Source organism: Setaria viridis, chromosome 9 (assembly GCF_005286985.2).
Source record: "Setaria viridis chromosome 9, Setaria_viridis_v4.0, whole genome shotgun sequence".
NCBI lineage: Eukaryota > Viridiplantae > Streptophyta > Magnoliopsida > Poales > Poaceae > Setaria > Setaria viridis.
This window is the reverse complement of record NC_048271.2, coordinates 52,906,613-52,926,836: the sequence shown is the minus strand read 5'-3', so window position 1 is coordinate 52,926,836 and position 20,224 is coordinate 52,906,613. Positions and strand designations below refer to the sequence as shown.

Genomic DNA, 20,224 nt, shown 5'->3' with positions numbered 1-20,224 from the left:
CGGTGACTTTCATGAGATATTTGCCCAAATCTATGACTTTCACGAAGGATTTTCGTTCCTTGATTCACATCATTTTCTTGACCCAGCAACAGAGCAGCAGCAGGCTGCAGGACACCAAACGAAAAGTAAGATCACCGTAATAACACAGTAACGCTAACCCTGCCTCCGGCCATCGCCGGAACTGCGCCGCCGCGTCTGTAAGTGGTAGTGGCAGCCTCGCTGAAGGCCCTAGCGTCGGATGCTTCACCGTACATTTGAACAGTAGGAGTATCTTGCAAGTTGCAACTCGCTCGAATCTGAGTCCCAGTCCGACGGGGCGGGGAAGATAATGGAAGCATCAAGCAAGCATGCCATGTCCGCGACGTTACAGAGTCCGAGGCTCCGACGCCAGATGAGGAGCGGAACCGGAAAGGATCTCCAGTACGCACGCACGCACGCAAAAAAGGCAACCCCGCCCGGCGTCTGGACGTGCGGGAGGCCGGATCGCTTTCTGCCTTTTCTCTTCCAGCGCCGAACGGGGAAGAGGATCGAAAACGACATGGGAAAAATAAGGAGGATTCGATTCAACTTTCAATGCCCCGCGGCGTCTACCGCCCACTACGCTCGTCCAGTTGGGAGCAGATAGCCGCGCCGCCTATAAATCCCTTCCACCGCCGGATCCCGTCGGGCCGTCCCGTGCTGCGCTCGCCAATCAGCGATCACCGCTGCTCCCCTCTCCTCAGGGTACGTGCACGCACGCGACCGCGCGCGCTTTCTTCTCTTCTTTTCTACGCCATCGCGTGCGCTCTTGCTCTCGCTTCTCTTCGCCGCCGCGGCGCGCGCGTTGCTGTCTCGCAACGTGTTCAGGATCTAAGGTCTGACCTAGTGACCTGTTTCTTTCGAGACGATCGAGATAAGAAGACTAGATTGTCTTTTTGCTGGGAGTTACGGCGTGAGGCGTACAGTTCCGTTGGTTTTGTTACTGACGGCTCTTCTTGGGGGATATTGCGTTGTTGTGTTTTCTTTGTGTTTCTCTCCGAGTGGATTTTGTCCGAGTTTCGTCTCTTGCTGTTGCTCTGAACCACCTTCCCTTATTCTGTTCTTCAGTCTGTACGCAATGCCAATACCAAAAAGCCTGGTCTTTGAGCAACTCGTTTGCTATTGAACAGAAGGCTGCGACATTGTCAAACTGTTGTTACACTTTTGCTTTGCACTTTACAAGACGCAGAGACAGTTTCCCCCTTTTTTTCTGAATTCTGATGCAGTTTCAGTTGTCTCGAAATTCAGAATTGTAGCTGAAGGCATTCAGAGGCCACGAAGGCTACCAGCCAGCACTCACCATGGCCGAGGCGAAGGATGATGGGGTCATGGCCGAGGCACAGGTTGCTCAGCCTCTCGGACGGTGGCCGATACTGTCCTACGGCGTCGGGCACATGCTCAACGACATCACCTCGGCTTGCTGGTTCACGTACCTGCTGCTCTTCTTGCAGCAAATCGGCCTTGCTCCAAGGTATAACAGAATCTCTACCGATAGCATCGCACTATTGACAGTTGACACTTTCATTCTTTTCTGGAGAAAGTACTTTAACAGCAGCTGACTTAAAGCTTTCGATTCCTCCTGCAGAGATGCCGCAGTTGTGATGCTCTCAGGCCAGGTTGCAGATGGGCTGATGACGATCCTCGCAGGAGAGATGGTATAAGCAGAGCTGAAACTCAACATTATTGCATATTATGATACATTACTAGTTGATCTCTGAATCTGAATAACGCATCACATTATCAGATCGACAGATTTGGCCGCTTTAAGTTGTGGCACATTGGAGGATCAGTCCTAGTTGGAGTTTCCTTCTCCTCAGTATTCGGTGGCTGCCTGCTCTGCACCATTCTAGGGACAGATTCATATCTCGTGAGGACAGTCGGTTATAGTTTCTTCGCAGCGGTGTTCAACATCGGTTGGGCAGCCACACAAGTTTCCCACATGTAAGATTCTTCTTGCAATTGGACTGAACTTTTTGCCTGAAATTTGGGCTCTGAACCTCTAATTGTCACTGATGAATTTTCTTTGGTCAGGTCAATGGTGAACTGCATGACACTGAATCCAACAAGCCGTGTAGCCTTAGCAAGTTGCAGAAATGCATTTACTATGGTGAGTGAGTAGCATGTTCATCTTGGAGACACATAGCTGGCAGTTATTCTTACTAGAGTTCTGCAATCGAACTAGAACTTATTATTATACATGAAAAACGGACCTTCTTCCTGTTGTCCCTTTCTTATTAAAACTGATATGCTAGAAGTGTGTGGACTCATTTATTAATGTCCATTGATCAATCAGATCTGTGTTCCCCTTTAAACAAACTTTCACATGGGTCCTATACTCACAATAATGCATACAGGTGGCGAATCTTGGTTTGTATGCGATTGCATTAGCTGTCTTTGGTGTCATAAAGGCGAAAGAATGCTCAGACATTGTTCTTCAGGTGACAGAAGCAAAAACTTGCAGTTATAGATCAGAGAAATATAAGCAGATGCTTCTTGTTACTAATTTGCCCTTCATGTCTTCACCCTATAGTACCGGTGGATAGCATATCTGTCCATTTTCTTAGGATGCTGCTTCCTGGTGGTCTTTCACATTGGAACCAAGGAACCGACGTATGTTGATGGATCATTCAGATTGGAATACGATATATATGCTGTATGATTATTTTTATGCTGAATGTTTGGTTTTGCAGCTTGAAGTCTGAATCTAACTGCAAGAAGAAAGCTCGGATTTCCTGGGGATACTGGTTCAAGAAGACCTTGTACTACCAAGTTGCTCTCCTGTATATGCTTGCAAGACTGATCACAAACGTCTCTCAGGTTGGCATATGGCACCATGTCCAATCAGAAAGTTTTATGTTTATAATTGGCATGAAAATGCGCATGGCATGCTCTATCACCAGCGCATCCCTGCCATGCGAACATTAGTCACTAAGATATCCTTTTGAAGTGTCCATTCATTCCTAATTTAGCAATTTTAAACTAGGACTTTTTCAAATGCACCAAATCTTTAATCCTGGCCTATTTTTAAAGGAGATAATAAAGCTGGCTTCTCAGTTTACATTGTTGAAATGAACCATGTTTAAAAAATCACAGTGTCTTGTGTCATGAGCATTTTTTCGAATGGAGGCCATGCTTAAAACCATATTATCATCTCTGGCATTTAATCTTTTACATGCATTTCCCCCCTCCAGTCGCTCATCGCTTTCTACGTCACCAGAGACTTGAGAATGAATGAATACTCGAAAGCAACAGTGAGTTTCTTTATCCCTTTTCTGCTTCAATCTTTTGAGCAAGGCACCGACAGGTATTAAGAAATACTTCTGCTTTCTCTTTTTCTCACCACTTTGATCTTTGTCTGCAGATACCAGCGATCATATTCTGCTGCAGCTTCGTCGTGTCCATCGTCCTTCAGGTCCAACACTGCACAAAAACCCGTTACAAACGTGCTCTCTGCTTTGCCTCACACATCTTGTAACTGCATTCGATGCAGGAGATCAAGTGGAACAGCCGCCGCCTCAAGTCCCTCCTGACCGTCGGCGCGACGCTGTGGGTGATCTCCGGCGTGGCGGTCTTCGTCCTCCCGAGCCAGATGCACAACCTCATGTACCCTCTCGCCATGGTCATCGGCGTTGCCAACGCGCTCCTCATGGTAACCACACGCCTACCTGACGCCGGGTTTGGCTGCCGAAATCTGCTAAAAGCTCGCTTAGGCTTTTGCCTGTTCTGACTTGTGAGCACTGAGCAGGTCACGACGGTTGGGCTGGAGAGCGCGCTGGTAGGGGAGGACCTCAACGGCTGCGCGTTCGTCTACGGCTCGCTCAGCTTCCTGGACAAGATCTCCTGCGGGATCGCTCTGTTCGTCCTCGAATCGTACGAAGGTAACGTTCAGATCAGCAAGAACAGCGTCAAAGAAGATCGAATCTTTGTGTTTTGGCCAAAAAGGATCGGGTGTTTACACCGTGGTTTTTTATTTTGTTGTGGCAGACACGATGAGCTGCGGCGAGACGCGGGGACTGAACACGGTGAGCAGGTACGGGACGGGCCTGATCCCCTCCTGCTTCGCCCTCCTCTCCCTGGTGGTCACCTCCACGCTAAGGCTGCAGGACGCCGCCACTCCGACAGCCGCTGCGCTGGAAGCGCCGCTACTTGTCTGAAAAGATGTGTTCAAGAACCGGAGGTGACCTCTGACACATTCTGTATGTACTTTGGACGGAAGAAAGAAGTAGTTTGCATCCTCTTCAATTAGGTTTGAAGAGGAACTTAAGTCTGTCGTCGCTTTCTTTCAATTAGATTTGGAAGGAGGCCACTTTGTAATAATACGAGAAGGTTATGTTGTCGTGTAACAATCCCAGTTTTGAAGTGAAAGAAGCATGTCTGCACATTATCAGATTATTATACAAAAGTAGGAACAGCACGATGGCTGGAACAAGAGTACAGAACCGTGTGAAAAACTAGAGCAACACACTGAAAACAACATGAACAGCAGGAACAACATGCCTAGAAGAAGGCTTGCAATGACTGATCCCAACCCCGGCCGGCTTCCTCACAGCTCGTCCTCCGACCGGTACTTGTCCGCGTCCGCCCTCCGGTGCTTCCCCTTGTTGTCGGTGTCGGGGCCGGCGACCTTCTCCTTCACCTCCCCGATCCTCTCCTTGGCCGTGTCGGCCGTCTCCCGCGCCTTCTCCTTCACCTTCTCGTACCCCTCGTTGGCCTTCTCCTTGGCCGCCTCCACCGTCTCCCACGCCGCGTCCTTGGCCGACGCCGCCTTCTCCGTGGCCTTCCCCTTGGCCGCCTCCTTCGACTGCTGCGCCTTCTTGCCCGCCGCCTCCGCCTTCTCCCACGCCGCGTCCTTGGCCGCGCCGGCCTTGTCCGCCGCCGCATCCTTGGCCGAGCCCGTCTTCTCCCACGCGGCGTCCTTGGCCGCGCCGGCCTTATTCGCCGCCGCGCCGGCCTTATTCGCCGCGGCGTCCTTGGCCGCGCCGGCCTTGTCCTTGGCGGCGGCCGTGGTCTCCCACGCGGCGTCCTTGGCCGCGCCGGCCTTCTCCGCGGCAGCGTCCGTGGTCTGCCGCAGCGTCTCGTGCGCCTTGCCGGCCATGTCCTTGGCACCCTCGTATCCCTGCCCGGCCTTCTCCCTGGCCTTCTCCTCGACCTTGGCCTTGCCCTGCTTCGACCGCTCGTGCGCCTCTGCGCCCCGCTGGCTCGCCGCCTCGGCCGCCTCCTTGGTCTTCTCCTTGGCGTACCCCGCCTTGCTCGACGCCTCGCCGGCCGCGCCCTTCACCGTCTCCTTCGCCTGGTCCTTGGCATGGCCCGCCTTGCTCGACGCGCCCGCCGCCGCATCCCCCGCCGCGTCCTTGGCGTCCCCCGCCTTCTTCCCTACCTCTGCAACATTCAGTTACACACGGCGGCGCGCGTCGTCAGCAGTCAGCACCGGCACGGCGGCAAGCTCAGCTTCGAGACGAAAAATGGTGGTGGCGGCGGCTTGAGTTAATTAATTATGATTTCTTACCGGAGGCGGCGTGCTGGGCGGACTCGCGCGCGGACTTGGCGGTGTGGCCGGCCTTGCGCGCGGCCTCCTCCTCGTCGACGTCGGGGTGGTGCTTGAGCCCGAGCCCCTCGGTGATCTTGTCCTTGGCCCAGCCCGTCCACGACTCCTCCTCCTTGCCGCCCTGCTCCGTCACGTCCTCGACGGTCGTCTTCGCCGCCACCTCGCCCACCGCGGCCACTGCCAGAAGCAGCAGCAGCAGCAGCGCCGCCGGGACGGCGAGCCTCATCGACCGCGCCATCGACGATCGCTTAAGCTTGGCAGCCGCGCTAATGCCGTAGCGAATTCTATCAGTCGTGCGCTACCTCGCGTGCTTGGTCGGGGATGCGAAGAATAAAGCGGCTGATCGAGTTGGGTTTAGGGGCGCGCGGGGTTTTTATGGGGAGGAGGGGTTTGGACGCGTGTAGGGGGCGGTTCCATCGAGGCGTGTGGCGGGGCGACGGGTGTCCGGCTGAGGTGGCACGCTGCCGCACACGTCGTCTTCTCGTCGGTCGCCGTGATCGCTTTGGCCTTGGGGCGGCAGGCTTCTCGTCGCTTCGGTGCATTCGAAAATGTTACACACGTACACGAGAGCGAGCCGTTCGGGGCGCGAAGGCGGGCAGCACACGGGACACCGTACCACTGTACCGTCATCACGCGCGCTACGGATGCACCAGTTGTGTATTTCGGCCCAATTTAGGTTTCGGCCCAATATAAATTAGGCAGCGTGCTGCCTTTTTCACTTTCAAGACCATCCATGGCCTGTTCGATATTGCCACAGGCCGAGAGACTTCAGTGCCTAGAAATTACAGAGACCGCTAAATTCATAGGCAAGGGCATATGCATCCCGCGAGGATTTTGGAGGGATAGAGCAAATTTAAGTATCAAGAAGAGGTTTACCACAACATTTCAAACAAACCGCACAGAAAACCACCCGTTTTACAATATACGATGATTAGGTTTGGCAATTTAGTTGCAGTCCGAAGACGTACATTTTGCCTTCGGTATTTTTGGCTTCCGTACCTCCGGCATAATTAAAATTGGATTCAGACGTGTGCTTCTAACTTGCTTTTTGTTTCATCCAAACCATGTGTACCTGATTTAGAAGACAACAAGAATAAGAATAAAATATCAACTGTTCTATAGCTTAGGTTAAGATGCACTCGGCTCTACTTGTGCCGTTCATGGTTATGAAACACTAGGTTCTTCATGCATCTATCTGTACATGCAGACGCAACTATATTCTATGCCTCTGAAAATTCCTGCTTCTGTGCCTATTCTTAGAGCTATTCGTAATCGCAAAACTTGTACTGTGACCCAGTTACTTTAACAGTACTTTGATTGAATATCCTGTTGGATGTATGATAACATTTGTTTTCCCTCCTGATTTTACTTCTAATTGCTATTGTGATTCCATGCCATAGAACTACAGTACATCTGTGGCGGTAACAGACTAACAGTAGAGCAATAGGGATATTTAGCTTTGCCAATTTGTTTGTAGCCCAAAGATGCAAAGTGTTGATACATGTTTCTTTCAGTATTTTCACCTTTCATACCTACGGTAGAATTGGGTTACACACATGTGCATTTAGATATTGCTCTGACTTCACGATGGACAAGTATAAAGTTTATCCTGCCCTGTGGCTCAACACATCCAAATTGCTCCATGCCATTCATGGTTGTGAAAATGTTTGGCTCTTTGTATATTAAAACTTGTACTCATGGTAGCTGATCCTTTTATGATAACTGAAGCCTGGCTGTGACACCTGGAAACAAAGGCGACAGCTTATTGTAAGGACATAGGGAACAGGACATAAAAAGGTCCAGCGTAGCAGACACATCTTTACTACTGATTGTGTTACAATGAACTTAAATGTTAATCAAATTGTTTGAAACTTTGAATGGTTTAGTTGCTTTTGGACTTATTTAAAAGTGGTGGCCATGATCAAATTAACTTTCAAAAGATACAATGCAAAGGCGCTTGGCACATGTGACGCAATTACTGGCAAGAGCATATATCTTGCAGAAGTAAATTCCAATAAGCAGACTTTTTGCCACTGCAGGTTAAATGAGGAGATGTCAGCATATCACAAGCTTCAGATGTTTTTACCTCAGGACGTCTAACCACGCTGCTTCGAGTCACCTGCTGCTCCGATGGTTGTGAATGCTGCCACAGTGGTTGATAATTGGAATATTCCGGCAGCTTATGAGGGGGCGCTGACGGTGCATAGCCAGGGTCGAGGGATCCATCCCACCTGTTGAAGTACTGCTGAGATGGCTGGAATGGCACATTCTATTAATCTTTCTGGATGATGATGGGAAAACAAACCAGTAAGATGGCATATGGAATACAGTATACCTGATTGTTTGGTTGAGGGTAGCAGGGCATGTAGTGCTTTATGAAGCGCTGTTGTGTTGGCTGGAATAATGGCACACTCTAATCAGCCTTGCTATATGATGACGGGAAAATGGATGCATAGGAAACAGGGTGCATGGAATGCAACATACCGGATAGTTTGAGACGGCCTGACCACAGAAATATGATCATTTTGCACGATATTCTGAGCTCCATTGTGTCCATGGTTGACTTTCTCAGCCAAAAGCCTGAGGAACAGCAAGTCCAATTAAATAACATTCTCCAATATCAGGCACAACTAGTTAGCAAATAGCATTAGAAAAACACAAAGGTTATCAACCAGATCATTGGTGCTCCGGTTTTTAAGAACAGAGTTCCAAACAGAGTAAGGAACTTGCCTTGGGCTTTTGTTATCAGATTCACAGCAACTAGGATGGCCCACGCAGATCTATGAACAGAAGGGAGACAAAGTTAGTTGGCACAAATTCTTTAAAATAAGAAGTGGTGCGCAATACTTACTGATGCATTGTTTGGATGACGTGTGGAGCTGTCTTCCTGTTCGATACGGGCACAAGCTGAAGCCGGGACTTTGCCTGCTGATACATCAACGGCTAAAATTCATAAGGCCATAGTAAAAAACAGGGATAAACCAGAGAGCATATCAGTACTACCATGCACAAATCACTAAAACTCGTAAGGCCATAAACTGGGATAAAGCAGAAACCATATTCATAATATGGGTAGATTTAATCACCTGTAGTTACGTGGAGCACTGTACAGGGACCGAGAGTTTTGACCAAAGGAGAATGCTTTGCAAGAGAATAGTCTCCCGCCATTGCCTTCACTCTCTTGGTCCCAAGGTCAAGAGCAACCATCCGTCTATCCGGATCATTAAACTTGGTCCTGGAGTCCAGGTAGAGAATATCATCACCATCTGTGCTTAGGGTTGGGAAAGCAGAGTACAGATCCTTGAACGCTATCTTACCAACGTCAGCGTCGCCCTTCATCAGTCCACTCAGCAGTGATAAATCCACCGGATTGTCAAACACGATGTCAGCTCCATCAAGAACACGCCCCATCTCCCAGCCGTCAGATGAAACGGTCCGACTCCACATCACGGCCTTCCAACCATCCCATGTTTCCAGCGTTGGGCTCTTTGCGCTGGCGTGACATGATCAAGTGCGAATCATGGACCTTACCCGGGGGGAAACTAGGGTCTTGTTTAGTTTACCCCCAACTCCCAACTTTAGCACTATGAAAAAGAAGATTCTCCATCACATCAAATTTGCGGTACATGCATGGAGTACTAAATGTAGATGAAATTAAAAACTAATTGCACAGTTTTGTTGTACTTTGCGAGACGAATCTTTTAAGCCTAATTAGTCAATGTTTAGACAATAATTCACAAATACAAACGAAACGCTACAGTGTGCGGTGCCGGCACAGTAATTTTAACACTCCCAATTTTGGCAACTAAACAAGACCTAGGTTTTGGGGTTGTTACCACCACATGGTGCTCCATCTCGATAAGCTTGAGCACACCATTGACGCACACGAGATCCCGATATCGCCTTGTGTATGGTCCCGGGTGCCCTTTGTAGTTTGTCTTTGTTTCCGGGCAACGGATCAGGCAATGGGATGTAACGTGCAATGGGATTCGTCTCGTGCAGGTTGCACACCAGCATGCCATGCTGGAAATCGACCCAGCCTATCATGCCTTCACCAAGGGTGGATTTTGCAGCAGGATACTTGTCCATGCTTTATAAACATTACATTATAAATTGAGGGAAAATCTAAAAACTCTATTAAGTACCAAATCAAATACATAATGGCGTACTGGACTTTGACATCATTGATCCATTCATCATAATGGGTTAATTGGATATTATGCCATAGCAAATGTCCAAGTTCGGAGAACTACCATTACAATTCGTCTATTTGGAGATATGCCATTACAATTCGTTGTTTGCTTGACATGTGCCATTTTGTACGTATTTGATGCTCTTGGACACACTCGCAGGGCATCGTATTTACGTATAGCCCAAAATACCCCTGCTTCATCTCTTTCTCAAACTCACCGACATGCGGGTCCCACTCGTCATCCCCATCCTCCGTTTCTCCCGATCCAACTTCCTTCAACGCCCGCGCCATGAAGTCGCCGGCAGTCCGGCGCTGGAGCTTGAGCCCACTCCAGCGCGGGCCTCCTCTGCCTCCGCCACCCTACCATCGACGCACGTCTTCATCCATCTCCCCTTCCCCCTCCTTCCACACACGCGCCATGGAGCTCGACCTCATCCCGCGCTGGAGGTCGAGCCACCTCACGTCGACCTCCTCTGCCTCCGCCGCCCCGACCATCGGCGCCCCCTTCCAACACATCCCCCTTTCGCACCTTCACCATGGACCGCCGACATTGGAGAGCTCGCGCCGACCTCCTCTGCGTCCACCTCCAATCGACATCTGGGCTGCGGCGGGAGGCGGCCAACTCGACCAGGCCTTGAACTGGGTGGCGGGATTTGTGGCGGTCGACAGAAGGCATGGAGGCAAGCTCCGACGGCGGTGGCCCATGAGCGTGGCCGGGGTAGTGCGCGACCGCGGTGCCGCACGGGCGAGGCCGGGTGGGAGCAGGGCCGCGGCGGAGCGCGGCGGCAGCGGCGCACGCGAGGGACGGAGCGCCGCGGCGGCGGCGCACGGGCGGCACTGATACGGAGCGTGGCGGCGGCGAACGCAAGGGGCTGGGATGGAGCACGGCAGCGGCGGCGCACGCGCGGGACTGGGAAAGAGCGCCATTGGAGGAAGAATGCGGATTGCGGGAGAAAGGGAGGAGGTAGGGGACGGTGCTTGGGGCCCACGAGTCAGTGAGTGAACGGTAGAGATGGGGTAGGGCATTTTGGTCCATACAAAAATACCACAGCCAGCACGTGGGTCAAGAGCATCAAATACGTACAAAATGGTACATCTAAAGAAACACAATGAATTGTAATGGCATGTTTCAAATAGACGAATTTTAATGGTAGTTCTCCAAACTCGAATATTTGCAATGGCATATATCCAATTAACCCATCATAATACATGAGGAACGGTTCTATCAAATATTTTTCAAAATGGTTCTGGCTTCACCAGAGGTTTCATCAAAGAAGCCATAGATAGAACTGTTTTTAGGAGATAGAGCCCTATCAAATTGGCCCTCGGTACACGCGATCTAGCTGCGGCACGCGACTCGTTTACAACCAGTATAGATGGCGATTTATGCTCACGGTTGATTGCCGATGCTCGATGCGTTGCACTGAATCGGAAGTCGGAACGGAGTTGCACTGTAATATTATTACTGTATTTTTTTATGTCATCGTGTACCTACCAATGCCGTCACAATTCCACTTCTGAGGTAAAAGAAACCAGAGATCATTTGTGCACAAGCTTGTCTAGGTAATCATATAATTATTGTACAAAGCAGGAAGAGTGCCAACTTGAACATGAAGTAAATATATTATAACATATGAAACTAGTGGAATACACCGAAAATGACGTGGACATGAAACTAAAAAGTGGAATGCATGATCCAACACCATCGGTTTCATGATCCAGCTTCCGCGCTCCAGTTCTTTCCCCGCTATCGATGGTGGGCCAAGAACCTTCTCCTTCACCCTGTCGGGGATAGATCCCCAATACCCACCACAAGAAAGGATGGACTCCTACTAGAATTCATCTGAAATCCTACTAGAACTCATACCATGTAATCCTACAAAAACTCCTCCTTGTAACCGACTAAAAACTCCTCCTTGTAACCGACTAGTAATCCCGCTCCCTGGAGTATATAAAGGAGGGCAGGAGTCCCTAGATCGGTAGGCGAAGATCTTAGAGAACCGACCAAATCCTCAACACCAAACAACACCCAAGCACAGGACGCAATATACAAGACTCCAAAACATCCCAAACAGGACGTAGGGTATTACGCTACTATGGCGGTCCGAATCTGTATAAATTCGTGTCTTGTGTCCTCGCTTTTACCTTCGAGTTCCAGGTCCGACGATCCCCCACCAACCAATCTACTACCTCGGGATACCTCTCGGTAGGTTGATGGGTATAAAACACCAACATCTAGTGTGCCAAGTAGGGGTGATCGTTGAGATCACCAGGCGAGCTTGAAGGACCTCATCTTCAAAATCAATCTAATCAACGAGAAGCAAGTTGCCGAGTTCCAATTCGAAGCGGATACGAGAAGCTTGCGGGAGATCAATCGGTTGTTGACTCGTCTCCATGCAAAAAGCTGCAGCACTGGTCGCACTACTATAGCTGATCATCCTCCGTAGCTCCGTACGTCACTCAAGGCTGATGATCCGCTATTGCTCCGCGCCCGTGAGAAGGAAAAATACCGGCGGAATTATTTTTCCATCTCCGAGTCAAAGTCACCGACGATGCATCTTAATCTAATTACCTCCAGTTGCTGAATCCTATACTGAAGTAATGAAGGCCAATCAATATCCCATCTACTGCTCGTGCGTGGATCGAGCAAACTATCAACTCGAGTACTCTCCATGCAAGCCTACTTTTTGGAGTTTCGATACACGTACCAGAAAGGACATCACGAGATCTGTTGCTCTTCACTACACGTACTCAAGAAATGCATGTGAGACTTCAGTATGCATGATTGCGCTGGCTTCACCGGAATGCTCAGCGACACAATAGTGACTACCTAAACTTCTCGTCTCGACTACAAACTAGTCAAGAGTGGGTTCCACATGATCAACAACTAGTCGGAATCGACTCCGACTAGTCAGCTTCATCAACAACCGTCGCGGCTTCACGACGATCGCCACGACTTCGTCGACAATCATCCACGAATCAAGCTAAGTCACTTTTTTAATTATTTTTTATAATTTTTCTGGCTTGTTTTCCGCATGCAGGGCAACGTGCCGAGTACTTTTTTGTGTACGTTTCTCGACGGAAATTACCCTCCAGAGCTACACTTTGCCAATTATTCCTAGGACAGCCATGTGCTTGGTACACCGAATTACGGATGCTATAACCACGGGTTTTGTGCACTGAGTTTCGGAAGCTCCACCAACAGGCTTGGTACATCGAATTTCGAAGGCTACTGCCACATGTTTGGTGCACTGAGTGCTGGAGGCTCGCAACGGCTACACCCTAAGGAGGCACAAATCCTATGCGCGGCAACATGCGCTCTCCTTGCTAAAAAGGTAGAAAAATCTCAATGACTTCTTTATGTGCAATCGTGTAGTCTTTTTATCGCAATGCTGACTACTTATTTTAAATGTCTTCTCTTAGCAGTTGTTAATCTACTCGAGCAGAACACGTCTCAATTCGTGAAAATCTTGAATCTTCTATCATGCCTAAACGCTAGGATGCGAGACAAAGATCTCCGTAGCAGCAGTGCCAGTACGCGTACACGAGACAAAGATCTCATACGCAGTGGGCAATAGCTAAATAGGGACTGAGAGACTAAATGTAATAGGCTAACTAGTTGGGAAAAATATGGTCGAAACAAGAGCATGACACACAATATTTACATTATATTTATCACTAAATAAATTTAATAGTTCCAAATTCTACAAATATGCTACATAATTTATGCATCTCAATTTGCAGGTCAAGCTTCGGCGACAACTCTCCGAGACGCTCAGCGTACCTCCAAAGGCTTCGCTAGCTCCCAGGCTCAGGAGCAAAGCGCCAGTTACTGCTCGGAATATCTCCAATGGCTAAGATAACTTCCAAGCTCGAGGACTAAGCGTCAAATAACTACTCAACGTGGCTTCTACGACTCACCTGGCGCATAAGCTTGGGGGCTGGATGTCGCAAAACTACTCAAAAGACGACTGGCATGAAGACTAAAGACCCTCGAATTGATTATTTAATCATTTCAAGGCTCGGGAGCTGATAAGCTACACCTAATAGTTGATTTTTTTCAAGACGAAGAAAGAAGATTCAAGATTTTATTGACCCTCAGTTTGATTCTTCGATTCAACCTAAGCCTGGGGGGCTACTCCATATGGAGTGCGACTTTCACCACCCTTCATATCACAATGAAGATTACAAAATCAGGACGATCAAGGTCTTGAGCACACCATACCCTAATGGCAGCTTTGAGGAACTTTGAAGATTCAGTCAGATAAAATACTCGAGGAGCACCAAAACTACTCGGCGAGGATCTAAAAAGTACTCGAAGGTTGCTACACTCGACTATGAAGCGCTCGGGGGCTTGTCGGGAATAGATCCCAGTACCCGCAAGAAAGGAAGAAGACGGACTCCTATTAGGATTCCTCTGTAATCCTACTAGGACTTATACCATGTAATCCTACTAGGACTCCTCCTTGTAACCGACTAGTAATCTCGCCCCCTAGAGTATATAAAGGAGGTCAGGGGTCCCTATATCGGTAGACGAAGACCTCAGAGAACCACAACATAGGACCAAATTCTCAACACCAAACAACACCCAAGCGCAGGGCGCAATATGCAACATCCCAAACAGGACGTAGGGTACTCTGGCGGCCTGAATCTGTATAAATCTATATCTTGTATCCTCACTTTTACCTTCAAGTTCCAAGTCCGATGATCCCCCACCAACCAATCTACTACCTCGGGATACCTCTTGGTAGGTTGACTGATATAAAACACCGACAACCCCTCTAGCTTCTCCACGCTTGCGTTGGCCATCTACCTTACCATCTCCTGTTTCGTGTTTTGATTAGCCTTACTTCTCCTTGCATTGGCTCAGGCTTTACCTAGGTTTTACGGCGCACAATACTTTACTCAGTACTACTATAATACCACCATTATTTGTACAATACTAAATTTGAAACAAATAATAAAAAACAAATAATAAAAAGATATATCTTATCTTAGGTGTTTCCACTAAAGCTGGCAACCTAGCCATTCTAGATCCCCACCTAGTTAGGACTATTTAGTCTCAACCATTGCCCACGGTTACATGTGTGCAGGTTGCGATGACCACACGGCTTGCAATACATCATCCATGGCTAGTTCCTACATTGTCATTGTTCGTGTGCACCACAGCTATACTATTTGCCGAGACGACATATATAGGTCTTGTTGGGAGAACAACTCTGACTTGTTCGAGCTAAGATGATGTAAGGTTCATAGCGACCACACCATAGCAGAGGCTAGGTCGGCAAGGCCATATGCCCCCCCCCCCCACCCACCCACCCAAAAAAATCAAAGAAAAAATAATCGCACAACTTTCACCATGGTTAAGGTTCTTAAATTTAGCTATTCTTAAGCTGTGTCCCCTCTCGAATTTTACTTTAGGCCCACCCCTACGCAATATAATAGGTTTGACAAATTGGATTTTATCTCATTTATATAGGGTTATTTATTTGGTACATGGTCATGCACTCTAAATTGCAATACTAGTGGTTTATGTTTCCTCGTTAATAATTTTTTATTGGAGTATTTTAGGATTACATGTATGTAACGGTTTCACCTTCTAACCTTATTATCAGGCATTACGAAAAAAATATAGTTTTCATTACCATGTTGGACCCCTAGTAGCTACCTTAATAACAGCCCTAACATTCTTCTAGTGTGCACATATGACCATGATAAGTGAAATCAATTCTTTAATTAAGCCTTGCTCGTTTATGTTTATCTATTTCTGAACATCCTTTTAGATGTGACCAGCCTAGCTAGCCTTGTGAGTTTTTCCTTTCCCTTGAGGGCACTGGGCACGCACGCTCATTCCAAGGGGTCTGTTTTACCTTTTCGGCTTTGTTTGTCCTGGTTCCCCTGTGTGTGCACCCAAGATCGGTCCAAAATCTGGAGATGGGCTGGGCCGTGATCACCTTACGGCCCGCCACAGACAAGGTGGCCGACCTCCCTTGACCCGCCGCCGCGCGCGTATGAAACGTGCCGAACCCAACAACCGCGGTGGAAGGGGAAAGATCTCCGGAAGACAGTAGCGTGGCTGCTGTGCTGCCGTGTCCACGTTCCACTCTCCCGCATTTCCCCCTCACACTTCTCCGCTTTCTCGCCTCGCTTTGTTGCTTTTGGAACGTAAGAATGGCAACTTCATCGCCGTCCCTCCCGCCGCCGCCGCCGGCCGCGGCCTCGACCACGCTGGCCGGGAACCTCACGGCCTCCTCCCTCCTGTCCATCCCGCCGCCGCGCCCGCGCCTCGCCGCGGCGCACCGCCGGGCGGTCGTGGCCGCGGCCGCGTCGCCCCGCCCCCCGCCCCCGCCGTCGCAGGAGGGGGACGGCGGCGACGAGCATGAGGTGGAGAGGGCGATGGGGATGGATGGCGGCATCCCCGGGACCTCCGGCGAGTTCCTGCGCCGCGTCTCCTCCCGCGCCTACGGCATGCGGCGCCACCTCATGGAGTCACTCGACTCCCTCGCCTACGATGGTAACGGTTCTCGGATCTTCAACGCTGTCCATGATCGATCATGTTCTCGTTGCCTTGGTTTGTTTGGTTTCGCACTTGGGGTTTGGCAAATTAGAATAGCTTAGGATTTGGTGGCGATTAGGCCGCCGAAATGTTCAGGGTTTAGTTGTGCGTGCGTCTTGTTTGCTGAAATGCTCGGTACCAATTGTCCAATGATGCTATCTTTGTGTGCACGGGAAGATTGCGTGCTGCAATGAACTGGAGATCAGCACCTACTCTGTGAGTCTTGTGGATTGGTTCACGCGTCCCGTGTTTCTTCAGGAGTGTAGTTTCAGGTAGGCCAAGATATGGCTTTGTGTGTAGGCTGTGATTAGCTCTTGCATCCCAAGCAATTTCGTCATATTTGTCCTAAATCACGTGCCATGCCTTGCGTGAGCAATTGGACAAGTCTGCTGTGGGGTGTGGGCAATTACTAATTGATAATTTGATATGCATAAGCTGCTTTTCGTGTGACAAGAGACTGTCGCCACTTGCCAGTGACCAAACAGCTTTGGGCATTTGATTAGTTTGAGTCCTGATGCACATACTAGAGACTGTAGCCAGTTGGTATTGGCCCTTTTCTTTCTCTCCTTGAGCTAAATACACATAGTATTTGAACTAGGCAGTTTGAAATTTAGTAACATTTTGGTGTTTCATGATGGTTCAGTATTGGAGACAAACCCATGGAGAGAAGATTCCAAGCCAGTCTATGTTCTGGCCAGAAGTGATAACCATCTATGGACAATGAAAACTCGCAGGAGTCGCAAGTGAGAATTAATTGATACTGTTACATTGTTTGTCACAACTCTGCAGTGTACTGACCATTATGAACTGCTGATGTTGTTCATTATCTTCCGCAGTGAAGTCGAAAGGGAACTTGGAATGCTTTTCTCAAAGGGAGGGGGATCAGGAGTTGGGACTAAATCAAAGTACTCTGGCTCCAAGTTTAATATGGTTGTTGAAGATATCAGAGAGGGAGTTCTGGTGAGTAGTTGTCTAAAAGGAGTACATGTTTGGGATATGTTCTTGGCAGGCAACTTGCCATTCTTCCTTTTCTTCTGCCTAACTAGTACAGTCACTTGTTTAGTCCATAATCTTCACGCTCCGTTTCTAACTTATGCATCTTTGGGATGGTACTTAGCTAAAATAAAAAACCTCCACTCTTTTGGCCAATACACTGCTAAACTCAAATATAAATATGCTGCTGGTTTGGTAGTCAACGTACAAAGTCAATCAGGAGAAGGGACTGCTTGACCATTGCAGTGGGTTTAATAATAATTTGATGGCCACATGTGCCTAAAGAAGGGTGTTATTTATGACTAGTGGCCTAGTGGGTGCCTACTGAGCATTTTTTTTTCCTTTTCTGCAGGTATTTGAGGATGAGGATGATGCTGTAAAATATTGTGACCTTCTGCAGGGTGGCGGTCAAGGTTGTGAGGGAATTGCAGAGATAGAAGCGTCATCAGTAAGATACTCTTTGATGGGCTTTCATAGGTGGTACTTGCTGGTTAGCAACAGATCAGACACGTAACCACTTTGTCATGATTTTGCCTGTCTGTAGGTTTTCAGCATGTGCCAGAAAATGAAAGCCCTTGCTGTTCTTTTCCGCCGTGGGAGGACTCCTCCGTTGCCTCAAAGCCTCGAGCGTGATTTAAGGGCGAGAAAGCGGTCAATGGAAGATTAAGATTGATTAAGATCGTTGGTTACACTGTATAGAACTGTTACTTGTATTCATCTAGCTGTTGAAACCATAGAGGCCCTAGGCCTTGTATACTGGGTCGTACATAGATCTCCCTATCTGAAATGAAGAGGCTACTCTGACAGTAAATACAGACGATAGCTCAACACCAGATCTCTCTTTGAAATTGAATGTTCTTGTAATTATGTACATTCCAAAGCTCCATTTTACAATAAACAAATGCGATCCATCAAGTCATTCTTAGTCTGGTGTCATCAAACTTGTGAATGGTACAAGGGGTTGGCAACCCTGTTGATGACACGGCCAATCCAAAGAATTCGTAGTCATAGGCTCATGCCTGCTGCTTTGCCTAGAGTTACCGGAGCTGTGAAATGTGACTGTGAGTGCCTCAAAATTCAGGGCGAAGTGCGCCTCTCAGTCAGCTTCTCCCTCCTGTACTTCTTGAAATCTGCCGCCAGCCCTGTATCGAAGTCTTGCTTCATCTGCTCCGCCATCTGCCTCAGCACCTGCGCATTGTTCACGGATCGAATTCCTGTCAATCCTTTGAAGGAACACCGATGATTCATGTTGCAAGAGGAGGTGAGATCAGACTCCGACCGTCTCGCCGACGCCTCGGATGATGCTCTCCGGGACCATGGCGAGCACCGGCGGGAGGTTGAAGCCGACGGTCATCTCGACGTGGCCCCTGAGGCTCTTCCTCCCCTCCCGCTGCGGGTACATCAAGCCCCGGACGGTGAGGGCGAGGTGCGACGGCATGGCGTTGCTGTCCAGACCGTTCAGCTTGTAATCAGTCTGCTTGCAGCAGCAGAAACAGAGCACGTCAGGCTACATTCAGATTTCAAAGTTGGCACATCCAGATTTCAAAGTTTCAGACGTCTGATGCCAGCGAGAAATGGTTCATGGTTGGAGATTGTCAGTTACCACTTCCATGAGGAGGAGGCTGGTGGCGTGGACGGGGACGTTGGGCGGGTACTCCTTCCCGCCGGATTTTCTGGCGAAGCGCATCACGATCACCGGCGACGCCGAGAGGAAGAGGAACTGGATGGGCAGAAGCTGGACGCTCCATTCTTCCTGAAAGATTGCGGTGGTGCTCTATTAGCATTGCGTGTATCCTTCACTTGAATAGTTCCGTGAAGCAGTGATTGTTCCAGAAGCTGAAACCATTGGTTGCCGGCAAGAAAACCGTGGCTGGTGATTATTTCAAAAAGTCTGGTGTCGGAGTCAATGAACGAAAAAGAAGGCACTGAAAACTTTCAGCAGTTTTGGTGCAAGTCCTGATCAAAACCAATTCAGACTTCAGATAAGAAATTGATGACGAAACGATAAAGCAACTAACATCATTGAGCTTTCTTCTCTTGCGCTGATCCGGAAACACAGCTCCAACGATCCTGGGACTGTTCTGCAGGTACTCATCGATGGAAGCCTGCACAGAGAGGGTCCATGGAATCAGAATATCAGATCATCTGAAAATTGCATGGTAAAACTCCAACCAATTCATAGAGGCATACATGACATGCGCGACCTACCCCTTGTGTTTCACTCATAGGGATGTCGGTGTTGAACCTGTAGGAGAAGGTGAACAGGTCTCTGGGATTGATCTTCTCCCTCGACCTGCCGCCATACGAAGGCGTCTTCAGAGCGCATGTCGTGAACGACCGCGGCGATGGACAGTTCTGAAAAGGGCCCTTTCTTGATCTTGAGCTTGATCTCTGATCTCCCACCGATCTGAGTGTTGTGCTCGCTCCTGATCCAGCACCCCTATACACTGTCACATCACCCTGTCAGTCATATACGCATGCAGCATGCTCGACGAAACTAGCAAAATTCTCAAATAAAAATGAAGTTTTTAAATTAATGTTCCATGAAAGAAGGAAAGTCAGGTACCTGGATGAGCTGCAAGATGGCATGAAGGGAGGTGTAGCATTGTCATCTCTAGCTTGTAATGGCAATCTTTCTCGCTCTTCTCCTCCTAATAGCTGCTCGAGTTTATGGGGCTTCCCTGATCTGGGCCAATAAGTAACTCCATGGTGGCGTGCCGGGTTGAGCATTCTTGCAAGGAAAGGTAATCGAGCCTGTCTCTCTGTAGTAGGTGTAGGTCCTACAGAAGTACAGGCGCCGCGTCTCTTCTTCCGAATCGTGCCAGGAGAATTCCGAGAGTTTTTTCGTGGTTGCTGAGCTCCCTAAAGTCTTCTCCAACCATGTAATTCAGATGTTAATTGCAGCGGCAGACATGGGAAA

At 48.9% G+C, this 20,224-nt stretch overlaps 4 protein-coding genes across 5 annotated transcripts; 2 read left to right on the top strand and 2 right to left on the bottom strand.

The window, feature by feature from the left end:
- Positions 1-386: 386 nt before the first annotated feature.
- LOC117837629 (uncharacterized) lies at positions 387-4,399 on the top strand. The gene is made up of 13 exons (XM_034717354.2): positions 387-723; positions 1,267-1,489; positions 1,604-1,673; positions 1,763-1,959; positions 2,050-2,125; positions 2,373-2,456; positions 2,549-2,628; positions 2,709-2,835; positions 3,210-3,269; positions 3,380-3,430; positions 3,509-3,667; positions 3,764-3,896; positions 4,003-4,399. Exons 2-13 carry the CDS (start codon positions 1,320-1,322, stop codon positions 4,170-4,172), a joined length of 1,377 nt encoding a protein of 458 aa, XP_034573245.1. The 5' UTR covers positions 387-723; positions 1,267-1,319; the 3' UTR covers positions 4,173-4,399.
- Positions 4,392-5,922, bottom strand: LOC117837632 (uncharacterized). Its single transcript, XM_034717357.2, has 2 exons — positions 5,525-5,922; positions 4,392-5,397 (listed from the first exon to the last, which is right to left on the bottom strand). The coding sequence occupies exons 1-2, from the start codon at positions 5,799-5,801 to the stop codon at positions 4,562-4,564; spliced, it is 1,113 nt and encodes a 370-aa protein (XP_034573248.1). The 5' UTR covers positions 5,802-5,922; the 3' UTR covers positions 4,392-4,561.
- Positions 5,923-15,812: 9,890 nt separating this feature from the next.
- On the top strand, positions 15,813-18,223 carry LOC117840664 (uncharacterized). The gene is made up of 5 exons (XM_034721183.2): positions 15,813-16,269; positions 16,955-17,054; positions 17,148-17,271; positions 17,657-17,752; positions 17,849-18,223. The coding sequence occupies exons 1-5, from the start codon at positions 15,927-15,929 to the stop codon at positions 17,969-17,971; spliced, it is 786 nt and encodes a 261-aa protein (XP_034577074.1). The 5' UTR covers positions 15,813-15,926; the 3' UTR covers positions 17,972-18,223.
- Positions 18,125-20,158, bottom strand: LOC117840663 (uncharacterized). 2 transcript variants are annotated; one of them, XM_034721181.2, is made up of 6 exons: positions 19,871-20,158; positions 19,495-19,751; positions 19,323-19,409; positions 18,908-19,057; positions 18,584-18,778; positions 18,125-18,492 (listed from the first exon to the last, which is right to left on the bottom strand). In XM_034721181.2, exons 1-6 carry the CDS (start codon positions 19,914-19,916, stop codon positions 18,382-18,384), a joined length of 846 nt encoding a protein of 281 aa, XP_034577072.1. In that variant the 5' UTR covers positions 19,917-20,158; the 3' UTR covers positions 18,125-18,381. The 2 variants fall into 2 exon arrangements, with proteins under 2 accessions (XP_034577072.1, XP_034577073.1); XM_034721182.2 differs by having other exon boundaries at positions 19,513-19,751; positions 19,871-20,139.
- Between the last annotated feature and the right edge of the window lie 66 nt (positions 20,159-20,224).

Coding starts and splice junctions, on each gene's coding strand:
- LOC117840663 (XM_034721181.2), bottom strand. CDS start 19,916: ATGACAATGCTACACCTCCCTTCATGCCATCTTGCAGCTCATCCAG. Junction 19,752..19,870: donor CCATCTTGCAGCTCATCCAG/GTACCTGACTTT, acceptor GTGATGTGACAG/TGTATAGGGGTGCTGGATCA. Junction 19,410..19,494: donor GGGTAGGTCGCGCATGTCAT/GTATGCCTCTAT, acceptor CTCTCTGTGCAG/GCTTCCATCGATGAGTACCT.
- LOC117840664 (XM_034721183.2), top strand. CDS start 15,927: ATGGCAACTTCATCGCCGTCCCTCCCGCCGCCGCCGCCGGCCGCGGCC. Junction 16,270..16,954: donor CGACTCCCTCGCCTACGATG/GTAACGGTTCTC, acceptor ATGATGGTTCAG/TATTGGAGACAAACCCATGG. Junction 17,055..17,147: donor AAAACTCGCAGGAGTCGCAA/GTGAGAATTAAT, acceptor TATCTTCCGCAG/TGAAGTCGAAAGGGAACTTG.
- LOC117837632 (XM_034717357.2), bottom strand. CDS start 5,801: ATGGCGCGGTCGATGAGGCTCGCCGTCCCGGCGGCGCTGCTGCTGCTG. Junction 5,398..5,524: donor CGCCCAGCACGCCGCCTCCG/GTAAGAAATCAT, acceptor TGAATGTTGCAG/AGGTAGGGAAGAAGGCGGGG.
- LOC117837629 (XM_034717354.2), top strand. CDS start 1,320: ATGGCCGAGGCGAAGGATGATGGGGTCATGGCCGAGGCACAGGTTGCT. Junction 2,836..3,209: donor TGATCACAAACGTCTCTCAG/GTTGGCATATGG, acceptor TCCCCCCTCCAG/TCGCTCATCGCTTTCTACGT. Junction 3,270..3,379: donor ATGAATACTCGAAAGCAACA/GTGAGTTTCTTT, acceptor CTTTGTCTGCAG/ATACCAGCGATCATATTCTG.